Raw genomic sequence first — 12,461 nt, 5'->3', positions numbered from 1 at the left:
ATTACAGAGCCACGTTTTCTGGGTGGCTTATAATGTGTCAAAGATCGTTTCAAACAGCGCCATGGCTGGATCTTTAGTAGATTACTAATGAATGTTGGACATGCGTCGTATTCTCAGGTCATGTATGTTGATTTTTTGCGAATAAAACTTTAGTTGCCAGACAGTTGCTGTGTTGTGTAGCTTTAATCATCCTGCGTTCTTGTTCACTTTTCGATGATGAAGAAGGAACGCCGACCATAGAAAAACAAAAAACAAAAACAGGATCGTTATCACGTCTGTTTTTGTTTTTTGTTTTTCTTTGGTCGGCGTTCCTTCTTCATCGTCAAACGTCTGTTTTTGTTGTTTGATTTTCTTTGGTCGGCGTTCCTTCTTCACCGAAACGTCTGTTTTTGTTTTTTGTTTTTCTTTTGTCGGCGTTCCTTCTTCTTCGTCACTGTTTTTTACTACAAAATAAACGTAATCCAAGTCGTCCAACTTGCCATCTTACAACAGCATACTGGATGTCTGGAGTCTTCTAAGGATATTGTTCTAGACTTTACTTCAACGTATATTTTGATGGCTAGGCGTAAGCGGTACAAATTTTTCATTGTGAAGATGCTGTTTCGCTGGAAATGTGATAACGCACGGCTTTTCAACAAATGGGACACATTTCTTCTGTATGAGACAAGGATGCACACTTAGTTCTCTAAAAGTCAGAGCTCTTCAGGAGGATGTTATCTTTGATCTTGTTCAAATTGTTATATCTTTGAATAAAATATGAGTTCCTTTGAGCCAATATATGGTTTGATAAAGAATTACATGGTGCAATAAAACCTGCTCACTTCACGTAAGAAAAGCTCTGATGTCATGTCCGTCATTAGTTTAGGCATCTACATGACAAAATAGAGCACAAGCGACTAGTTAAGTCGCAGTGAATGACGTGATATTCTACTGTTGGACTTATATAAGTGTACAAAAGGCTACATCACCAATGAAATTATCTACAGCAAACTTTCACGCTCTGTTCTTGCGCAATTTATGTTGCCATGCGTGCATAAGGGTCTTGGAACATGGGCTACTTTGAAATAAGGGGGTTTTCAACCAGATTAACAATTCCTGAAATCATCTTAGCGCTATTGAAGTAATCGCTCTTATTCTGACTGGCGGGGGGGGGGGGGGGGGGGGGGGCGACTATGCGGCCTGCTCGTGCACGCCCCCGCCTCCCCCCCCCCCCCCTCTCCAACACCGAACCCGGGCCGGTGTAGTTTCGGCTACTAGGCGTTGTTCCGGTGCAACGACAGCGGTAGGGATGCGTATGGCCGGGACCCATCGTCTGGGGATGCGAACTCCATGGGAGTGGCAGCGACTCTCATGCGACTGTGGGGGCCAGTCGCGCTCGTGCGGTCCGATGCCTGAGCGGAGGCAGGCCTGGGTTCATACTCAGGTTGGACCCACGAAACCCGGCATAGAAGGCATGTCCAAAACGAAAAGGTTTTCAAATACATGCTACTTTCCTCCGCACGCGGGGGCGTGAAAGTCTGGCCACCGACTTGCCGTTTTCTGGTTCCGGAGAAACCACGTGCGCGCGGGGCTTCTAAGTAGCCGGGCTCTAAAATGACACCTCGGGGAAGCGGCCTCCCGGCCGACCGCAGGGCTCTAATGCTGGTCAAATGTTTTAGGGGAATCCCCCAAGGTGGAGTAGATTTGTAATAAAGGAGTAATTACTCATTGGCATCCACCCAAGCGCAGCCATACGGCTACAAAGGAAAGCTATACAGCTTTCTCAGAAACTTCGTAGTTAAAGAAAAATTCGTCCTGGTCCGGGCCTAGCCGTATGGCTGCGCTTGGGTGGATGCCAATGAGTAATTACTCCCTTATTACGGCTCTAATGCTCATTGCGCCGAAATATGGAAGGGGAGGGGGGGGGGGGGCGGACTACGCTTTTGAAACGTTCCGTGAATACTGCCTATATTGTGGGGTACCGGCGGAGTAGGCCTGGGTAATCTCACCCTTAGCCACGTTCTTGGTTTGTGGCCCGGTATGCCCAGCCTTGTACACTCCCTCCTCAGTAAGAGAGGAGCAAGCTAGGGGAGAAAATTATTGGATGGTTGGTTGGTTGGAAGCACAGGTGGGTTCCCCTGAGGTGTTAGGTCATGGTGCCGAGCGCCGGTGGGCCGACAGACTGACGGCCAATGCCTCTACTGGCTGGATGACATCATACATACTTCCGGTGTCTGAAAAACCGCGAAAAACACTCGATGGCTATTAGCTGGCAGGTCGGAACCAAAACCCCGTCGTGGAGGGGCCCCAGGTAGCTGACCCCGAGTTAAGTTCTCCTGTCTCTGGAGGTCGGAGCCCGTTGCGATTGGTGGGTGGTCGGTCACCCCGTGAGCGGGGCCGCACCATTGGGCAATCTCGATGCTCTCCCTGTCTTGGCCAGGCAAGCCAGAAATGGAGTCGAGATAAATGAAAGATCAGACCAAACAACTCACTGTCCCTGTTCCCGCCCTAAATACCATAACCCATTTTCTGACAACCATTCAACCCACCCATTTTGCTCATCCTTTCCGCTACTTCCCAGAAGAGTCTCCCCGCGCCCGCTACCTCGGCTGTGAGTCGCTACAGTAGGTTCCCCCCAATTTTTTTTTCTTTTTCCCCACGTACGGGCGGTAAAATTACCATTTCCCACGGGTCTTTTCTTTTATATTCAAATTGCATTAAGCTATTAAGCCTGTTGTACTTATGTGGTGCAGGCAGGAGCTTATTGTTTTTAATTCTTTTTAGGTTGCCCTTTTAATATATGATCCACACAGAAATGCTTTGCTTAACTTAGCGCTGTATGAATCCAAGAAGTATCGTAAAAGTTATTCACATTTCAATACCTCCAAAGGCATGATTGTTTCAAGATATGGACTAGTGATAAACTAAATAGAATTTATTACGCCTGCAAATGAAGGTTAAGGGCTGCGCCACAATTTCTTTGAGCAAATTTTCTTTCCTTCTCAGGCTTAAAAAACATGGCCACAAATTCGTAAGCCACGTTGCGGCACTGATCAGAAGACGGTGCTTCCTTCCGTAACAAGGTAGCCAATCCTAAAACTTTAGAATGAACTCTAGAAAAACTGGGAAATCTGCGGCGCTCAATTGAAGCAACACCCTATCCAAGAAATAAGCGTCTTCGCAATCCTTCTGACTTTCCAGCACCGCATCATGTGCCACGCGGAGAAAAACGATTCATTTCTCGGAAGTCCTCAAAGCCTTTTTTCTCTTCTTATTTTCGAACTCCAAGGTGGCGCAGTGATAGATGGCACCACCGGCGCGCATGAATACGTCGCATCGAATGGCGCAGTAGGGTTCCCCGAGGCTGAAGAGGCGCGTGCCGTGCTTGAAGGTTTACCACACCTTCTCCTCTTATACTGCCCTTCTTTCTTTCTAGAAGCGCTTCTTTCTTTCGTCTGCTTTTCGTGTTTTCGCAAGATTCACTGCCGTAACGCCATTTTTCGTGATATCGATCTCAATTTCCGCTGCCCAAAGGCGTTGGCTGTCGCCCGCACGTCCGGGCTCCTGCCTTACGACTTCGCAAGCAACGACTACACGAGAGGTGCTCGCACACTGCTGCTTTCTCACCGCGAAGCGCGGCGAAAGACTGGGGGGGGGGGGGGGGGGGGGGAAGAGAGAAAGGCTCTGAGAAGTGGGTTTCGGGTAACTTTACACAAAGGTAGGCCTGCGTTCTTTTTTTATTTTTATCGCAAATCCATTGAGAGAGCTTGCTTTCGACGAAGAATCAAAAACAATAGCACGAAGGAAAGAAGGCGTGAAAGATTGCCCCATGTATTTATAGTGAGTGCGTCGGCGCTTCCTAACATGTCTTCGAGACGGCTGAGGTTTCTGTCAGCTCCGAGTACGACACGATGATGTGGTATGCGGAAGCACTCGCTTTTAGCGAAACAAGAGAATCGCTTTCGGACCCTTGTTCTGTTCCAGACAAGTGACCGGCTGTGGCGTCGAGCGAGAGCGCCAGAGAGCAGACGCAGCCCGGAACCGGAAGCAGCCGCGTTGATAGACGAAGCACCACAGGGAAACGCTCGACACTTCTTTCGGTCTCCGAGCTGCTGAAGAGACGAATCCGATAACGTGGCGTGTCCAGAACCACGGCGAATAAATCCCATCGCACTCGGAAACAACGTCTCTTTCAACCCAAGGGGTGATGTCGTCTTCCGAGCAGTGGGCGTCCTATAAATGATAAAATATGTAACAGCCGTGCAGCACCCCAAGCAGAAATAGATTCTGTTCTTACTTCCTTTCCGTGCCACAATGGGATACCGGGTCTATATGACGGAACTTGTGCCACCATCGGGGCACCCGCACACGTCTTCTTGATACTGTAGAAAATTCTTCGCGCTCGCAACCTGTTTTCAGGAAAGGAATAAATAAACCATTTTCTCTTGGTGAGAAGGTAACCGTTTTTGAAGCTGAGCACATCCGCATGAACTAAAGTGCCGGAGTTGTCATGGCTCTTTCACTGAACGCAAGAGAAGTTAGAATTCGTCATTCATTGTTCGATTTCCTAGTACAATATCGTGAAAAGGACCTAGCCTGTAGGGGCATTCATATCCTTTTTTGTAGGTGTATGTTGCGTGGTGCTTTATATTCCTGAAATTTTAACGCTTCTCCCAGAAACACGAAGTCTTATACACCCCTTTTTGATACGCAGAATTCAAAGAACATTTTCATGTTGTATTACAAGAAAAGAAATTTCGCAAATGCACAAACAATGAACATCTTCATAAATTTTAGTTTAAAATATGGAAGAGTTTTAGGCAGCTAAAGGAGAGACGCTGCATTTTAAAAGCATCTCGGAACTGCATGGAGCCTTTCCGGGAGGGGACCGTGTGAAAGAATTTCCAGGACAATAAAAATTATTACAGCGGTGGAAGTGTTCGTGAAAATTTTGGGGCGGCTTCAACTCAATAATGAGCAGATTAAACCGCGAACAAAAAATTCTTGTTTAAGAAACTACGATAGAAACTTGAACCAGCGGCTTTTATGTGGGCCTGAGTTGAATTCCCAGAACAAAGTTGTTTTCTTTTCTCGGCAAACAAGGTAGAAATTTTGAGAACGTCTATATACATCGTACTGCGGTCTCGTTTTAACGATTGTTTCATAAATGGACCACAAAAGTGCAGCACGTGTCACTACGTTTAACGCTGTGAAGTTATCTTTTCTGAAAGCAGCTTCTCATATGTAGTTTCCTGCCAGCAGTACTAGAGGCTGAGTCAGTACCCCTCATACTCTGTACTAATACACTTTAAGCGGTCAGCTCACAGTGGCGTCGTGAAGGATCTTGAGGATTTCAAAAAGGTGCGACGTAAAGATAACAGAATGGTAATGTCTTTCATTAGCTTACGACTACAGAAGAAATGGAAGAAACTAGTGAGGAAGAAGTCCACTAACGAGTTAGCGGTAACAGAGGAAATAGGAGAATTCAGAACTACCTGCAGACAAGATATTCGGCTTTAACTCAGGACAACTACATTAGGGTTCAAGCTGTCAGCGGTAATCCCACAGGTATTATTACAGAGTGCGCCGTAAACGTAGGTGGTAGCATGATCAGACAGGATACCGGCAAGCTCTATCATTAGATTAAATATCTAATTAGAAACGCCAACACACACAAGCCTCTAATGCCACAGACAGAATTGAACTCGCTGAGGAATCAGAGCTAATCAATAAGCATTCTATAAAGAAAAGAGACAGTCTAATAGCGATGAAGAGGAAACGAGGCTTAGGTAAAAATCAAATGCATGCGCTTACTGACAAGAAGGGCAGTGTCATTAGTAACAGACTTGAGAGAGAGCATCCGAAGAATTCATAGAAATCTTTATAGTACCCAATATAATCAGCACTTTAATCAGATATAGAAAGAAGTGCCCAGAAATTCAACATTCCCCCAGTAACAAGAAGAGAAGTAAAGAAAACCTTCGGAGCATTGCAATAAGTCATTAAAGGAAACGGCTGGTGAGGATCATGTAAGAGCAGACCTCTTTAAGAATGGTGAGGAGATTGTGCTCTAAAATTAGCCACCCTGTTTACGCACTTCGTTATGACCATTGCCTCACTTGAATCTTCGAAGAACGCTAAAGTTTCTGAACATATAAGAAATAGGAGGTTCGAAGGTAATTGCCCCATAGAGTCATGACAACCTTTGACTTCAATCAACTTAATATACAGGCAGGACTTTTTAAACGATACTCGACAACAGATTGGATTTACACTGAAAATTAGGTGATAGAAAACTGCGCAGAATATCAATAGAAACCTCAGCAGTCATGTAGGCAATACGTAATTAATGTGTGGATGAACCTTGCCTAAAAATACTGGAAGATATCTATAACTTCTTCGCAGCCACTATAGACCTTCATAAATACAGCAAAAATATTCCAATACCTAAGGTGCCGGGCAAGGAGATACCGTTTCTCTGATGCAATTCACCGTCTTTTTTACGGGAGGTGGTAACAGCCATGGATTGAGAACAGTTGGAGATAAGCTTTGACGGAGAATACCTTGGTAACCTGCGATTCGCTGATGACATTGCTTTGCTAAGAGACTGAGAGAATGAATTCGAAAGCAAGATCAATGATTTTAGCAGCAAAGCAGAATGGTGGTCGAAAAATAATATGCAGAAAACTAAAGTTATCTTCAACAATCTCGTAAAAAAATTTACAGGTGATGATTAGTAGCGAGGCGCTTGATATGGTGAGGGAATATATCTTCTCAGGGAAAGTAATGTCAGCAGCTCAGGACTTCGACACGGAAATAACTAGACGAATAAGGCTGGGTTGGAGAGCATTTGGCAGGTGCTCTGAAGTGATGAATGGCAGTTTCCCATCATTCCTTAGGCCGAAAGAACGAGTATATCACAGATGTATCTTACCCGTACTCACATATGAGGCAGAAGCTTGCAGGGTAACGAAAACAGTTAAAGCTATATGAGGTCAACGGGGCGTACAATCGAAACGAAAATGATAGGTGTGCCCTGTCGCGGTGGCTCAGTGGTTACGGCGCTCGGCTGCTGGCCCAAAAGACGCGGGTTCGATCCCGGCCGCGGCGGCTGAATTTCGATGAAGGCGAAATTCTAGAGGCCCGTGTGCTGTGTGATGTCAGTGCACATTAAAGAGCCCCAGGTGGTCGAAATTTCCGGAACCCTTCACTATGGCACCCCTCTTAACCTGAGTTGCTTTGGGACGTTAAACCCCAGTAAACCAAAACCAAACGAAAATGATCGGTGTAACTTTAAGAGACAGTTAGTGAACAGAGTGAGGGGGTGAACAGTGAAAACAACCACAGGTTAATGACATCCTAGTCGAAATCAAGAACAAGTGGGCTTGTGTGGGACATGCACTGTAAATGCTAGATAACCGGTTTTCTAGATAGCCTAGTATTCTTGATTCGATCATTGTTGCAGTGGCAGAGAAGCTTCTGCGCAAACTGAAAGATAAGGACGTGCCGGGTTAGTGGCCGTTCTAAGGAAATGAGGCCGGCGGTTCTACAGTATGTTCACAGGATTTCCCACAACCTGAAGACTCTGGCGAAATGCTACGGTGTGCCGGTAGTTTTTACCGCCCCGTGCAAGTTGGCCTCATTGTGCCCTCAGGTCATGTTCGGAGGGAAGAGGAAGGCGGACTGCGTAAAGCGTCCTGCCACTCGTTTCGTGAGTTGTCAGACGGGAGTCGTATATCAGATTCCCCTCACCTGTGGCAGGGTATACATCGGTCAGACAGGCCGATGTTTGAATGAGCGCTTGAAGGAACACCAGCTTTCGAGGAAATCAGGAATAGGGTCGAAATTATCCCCGCACTGTGGCGCGTGCCCGGATGCAAAGCGCGATAAGCCATGCCTGCCTTTGCTGGCAGGTACCAAAGTTTTGAATGGAGCCGTGACCAAGTGGCGCGTGAGTTGGCTGAGGCATTTTGTATCAAGTAGAACGGTAATTAAACTCTATCGGAATGAAGACAGGTTTTTGGGTTGCCCATGTGTGTGATGTGACATTTTGAAGCTATAAAAGTTGTGTCGTTTGTCAAATAAAGTTAGTCGCGAGTCTGCGCTTGTTGTGTTACCTTCTTGTCCGTGTCTTTTTGTGCGCAATGCCCATTTTTATTTACCATAACAGAAAGTCGTTAAAGCTAGCCTACTCGATTTCAAGAGTATGCGGGTGTAGCAGGGTGCAGCAGAAATTTAGGTGGACAGATGAGCTTAAAAAGTTTGCGGTAATAAGATGGCCACGGCTGGCACAAGAGAGGGTTAACGGGAGAGATATGGTAGGGGCGTTTGTCCTGCAGTTATGATAATTATGACCCTGCACCCACCCCGCGTTGCGCGTAATTATACGTCAGTTAACCATCTACTTTTTTCAGAAATGACTGATTGGCTAAAAGATCTCTTGTGGGCTATGTTCACTCAAGTTCTAGAGAAAGCAGGGCTCTATTTTTTTATAATGCATTTCGGCGCCTTGATGGCGCTTTTTTTCTTGATGCATATCTCATGGCTCAAGTCTGCGCCGTGCACGTGCCGTGCACGTTAAAGAACCCCAGGTGGTAGAAATTTCCGGAGCCCTTCACTACGATGTCTCTCATAGCCTGAGTCGCTTTGGGACGTTAAATCACCATAAACCAAACCAAACAAGTTTTTGTTTCTGGAACGTAGTTAAGTGGCTGAAAGTACAGTCATTGACAAAAGTTTGCGAGATGAGGATTTGCTGAAAAGTAATCTTTGTGGTCTTTCGTTATAAAATCGTCCAGTATTCGTTTCTGTTTATGGAGCCCTCATGTCTTCTTAAACATCTATGATTTGCATTCATATGGCTTCCTCGCCGCAGCAAGAAAAATAATTCACCCAACAATCCGTATTCTACAAAACTTTGGCCCTGATCCTACGTGTAAGGCTGTTCGCAGTTGTCATTCAATGGTGATCCCTTGAAATGACGTTTGGTTGGAAAAGCTAATATATCCAAACAATGTAGCCATTTCAACAACAGGGTAACGTCGGAGATTAAAAAGGGTAATTTTTATTCGTCCCCAAGCCGAGTCGATATTTGCTACATAAATATGCAGGTCATTTTAAGTAAACAAATAAAATTACCGGTTTTGAGCGATTCTTGAAGTTCACTCCTTTAAATACGCTGACCGCGGTACGTTACAAAAAATACCTCGGTACTTCGGAGCAGTAAATTCCTGTTCGGAGCAAAAGTGCAAGTAAAAATATACACACCCGCCTGCGAAAACATTTAGTCAAGAAGTGCATCACTTTTGACATGAAAGAAACCATTTCCGGTTCACCGCAGGGTAAAGTTCACACAGCGGTCGCTGCTTGTGAAAGGGCTATTGAGGATGCAAAGTGGTCTTACTAGGATGGCATAGGCAGTTTCTGGCAAATACAGGAACTGCACTTTCCAGTTTTGAAGTGCCATTGTGAAAGGGCTATTGAGGATGCAAAGTGGTCTTACTAGGATGGCATAGGCAGTTTCTGGCATATACAGGAACTGCACTTTCCAGTTTTGAAGTGCCATTTGAACATAAGCAAAGTGATGTCGTTTACCCTAGATATGTGCTTATTCGAAGGTAGACGGCGAGTTTGTGGAGCTCAAAGAAACATTTTTACAACGTTACCTGTACACGGGCAGGAGCACTGGCATCGCCATGGTCGTAGTGCTTAAAAGTAACGACACATACTGGCTAGTAGATCATGATACAGTCAACAAAAAAGTTTTCTCGGCACTCCCCAATAGCATGGCGCGTAATGTCACACACGCTGAGCGCCTGGTACAGAAGCGTTTCGACGGCTTCTAGCTACTGCGTGCCACACACTGTCACACACCGTCGGTTCTAAGGCTTTAAATCGTGGAACAGCAGCAATAGCGCCCAATGAGAGAGTGTCAGACCGTACTCTTTTTCAGCGTTCTGCTACATCTTTTAGACAACGTCAATCTCTCTCTGGTAGGTGCGCCTTAAAGCCAATTTGCGCTTGCCCGTTTCTGAGTGCTCCAGAGGCATTCGGGGAGATGCGATTCAGAAGACATGGCGCGTAAAAGAGCGCAAAAATGTCGCCTTGAGCGTACTTATCCACGCAATCGACTGGGCGACAAGATTGGAAGTGCATGCTCGGGAGGTCCAAGGCAGAAAAATATGAGCGACTAGCCGAAGGTGAACACAGAAGAATGTGCTTGGGAGATGATTTCAGACAACAGCTTCACGTCTCAAATGCACGCGGTCGCGAATCCTTGATGTAGTTAATGCTGAAAACCGCAATATCATACGATTATTGTTTTCCTCTCAAAGTGCCTGAAGGTGAAAACACAACAATGAAGACACAAAGGAACATACTACATTCTGCTTAATTGACCGAACAGGACATGTATTTACAGACATCAGAAATAACATGACATCGCTATGCGCAGCAAAGTCACCGAGGTATATCAATAAATTGTAACACGCATAGGTGAACAACTGTAGAGGTTATCATTACATGCCCTGCTTGGCTGAATAAATATCTAACGGTTAGAGTTATTTTGAATAAACAGCTAGTAGCTAGAGGCTAGTGTTCTTTCTTGTGTTGTCACCTTCGCGCGCTTTTCGCGCGTGTTGCCACCTTCGCGCGCACAAATTCACTTAGTAGTTGGCCTTTCGTAAGTGAGGTAGCCCACTAATATTTTATTATCTTGCATAAATCAAAGCAGCAGTGCCGAATGTAGAGCCAAACAGCTCGCACACAGCCAAATACGATGTTGACAAAGGCCTTTGTAAACATCCCTTATGAGGGCTTACCGTACCGCTTTACAGGCACTTTTTGTACGCTTTGTGGCAAATAAATCCCATGGTCCAGTCAAGTTAAAACACTAATAGAGTGGGCAATGGAGTGCAAATGCGGTGCGCAGAGAAGGTGAAACGGCCAGACCGTCGCATTAACAACAGCAACTATATATCATTCTACTTTGTTTGCCTTTTTATCTCTACCAGCTTTATTTCAAGACAGCGACATATATCTATGTAGAAAGGGGCTCCTTAGCGTTTAGAAAGACTCACGGCAGAAAGTACATCATACATCTGTGCACTGCAGCCTGAGTATTTTCTTTATGGTGTCATTGCGGCACATCGTTTGTATATGAAAGATGCAAATTTTTCCTCAGTCGAGTAAAATTATTATCAGCGTGGCTCTAACACCTATCTTCAAGCAGCGCAGTGTCTGAACTTGCACTTTGTTAAAAGATAGTGTTCGAAGAATGCAGAAAATCTACGTAAACTTCTGCGGTAATACAAACAAATTAGCTCCGCAACATGCTTCCAAAACAGAAACGCTATCGCAACGCTCTTAAGCGTGGCAGCGTTCAGAGCAAGTGCTACTGTTGCTAATGCATAATGTGGACCAGCTAGCGCTGATCATCAGCAATATCAAGTATGTAATCGCCATTCAATTTGTTCTTTTCAAGTTTTGAAATATCATATAATGTCTGCGCACGTATTGCATCTCATGGGGCCATAATATAAAAATACTGTTGTGCTCCTTAAGAGCCATGAATCATATAATTCTTTCCTTTGGCCAGCGCTCAAAGTCTGCTCAAGCGCGCGAATATTTGCGCACTTAGATAGTATTTATATAGCACATTTGCTCTCCGTGTCCATGCAGCAACCATGCATGAATTGTACTCGTCAGATACACATAATTAAAATTGGATAAAATGGTATTTGTCTTGTTTTTGTTTTAACTGTGCAGAATGACGATGTACGCACTACTCAGCCACTATGTGCAGTAACTCGGTCTTTTCACTGCATGTTGTCCAGCCACAGACTCTTAACTAGAGCTCTCTTCTGCATCTGGAATGGAAAATGAGAACTAGGGAAACTTTATAGTCTGTTATCAGAAGAGTAACGAATAGCAGCTCAATACTGCAAATATTATTGCATTTCTATAAAGTAAAAAAATTTTGCGCGAATCGTTAACATATTTTGAAATACCGTTCTTTCTTGCTTTGCAGAGGCTACCCGGCACCTGGGCTTTTTGATGACGTCGACCTTCAGATATTGGACAACATACTGTGGAGCTACGACCGTCGTATCACGCCTGGTCACCACTTGAGTGAGGAGACACTTTCCAATTTCTATTCTCAGCATGTTTCTTTATTATACACAATGATAACAGCCAGAATTTTTTATCAGTGTTTCAGAAGTCAACGTTTCAAAATTTATCCCACAACTGGACTTCAGGATGGTGATAGGAAAAGCGTAGTTTTATGCTCACTCCTCGCCAGGCAGCATTCTTTCGAGCCCTAAACTACACTTCAGGCTGCCACTTTGTATTTTATGACAACCTCCTTTAAAGCTAAAAAAAAAAACGCGAATGTGAACAAGTCTTTGTAAAAAAGCGAGAAGAAAAAGAGTGCCGATGATACTGTGATGCATTGTAAGATTACCAGTTTTATTCTGGAATGT

The 12,461-nt window shown here is 44.9% G+C and overlaps 1 protein-coding gene across 1 annotated transcript in view; it reads left to right on the top strand.

Moving 5' to 3' along the window:
- LOC149339228 (glycine receptor subunit alphaZ1-like) overlaps positions 1-12,461 on the top strand; it is a 200,092-nt gene that overhangs the window by 96,431 nt on the left and 91,200 nt on the right. The window contains exon 2 of the mRNA XM_089547996.1: positions 12,008-12,108. Coding sequence (XP_089404122.1) covers positions 12,008-12,108 — 101 coding nt within the window. The remainder of the gene's footprint in view (positions 1-12,007; positions 12,109-12,461) is intronic.

This window comes from Amblyomma mixtum, chromosome 6, assembly GCF_055824585.1.
Source record: "Amblyomma mixtum isolate Tamu chromosome 6, ASM5582458v1, whole genome shotgun sequence".
Lineage (NCBI taxonomy): Eukaryota > Metazoa > Arthropoda > Arachnida > Ixodida > Ixodidae > Amblyomma > Amblyomma mixtum.
Note: the sequence above shows the minus strand (reverse complement) of the source record. Positions and strands in the feature narration are given on the sequence as shown.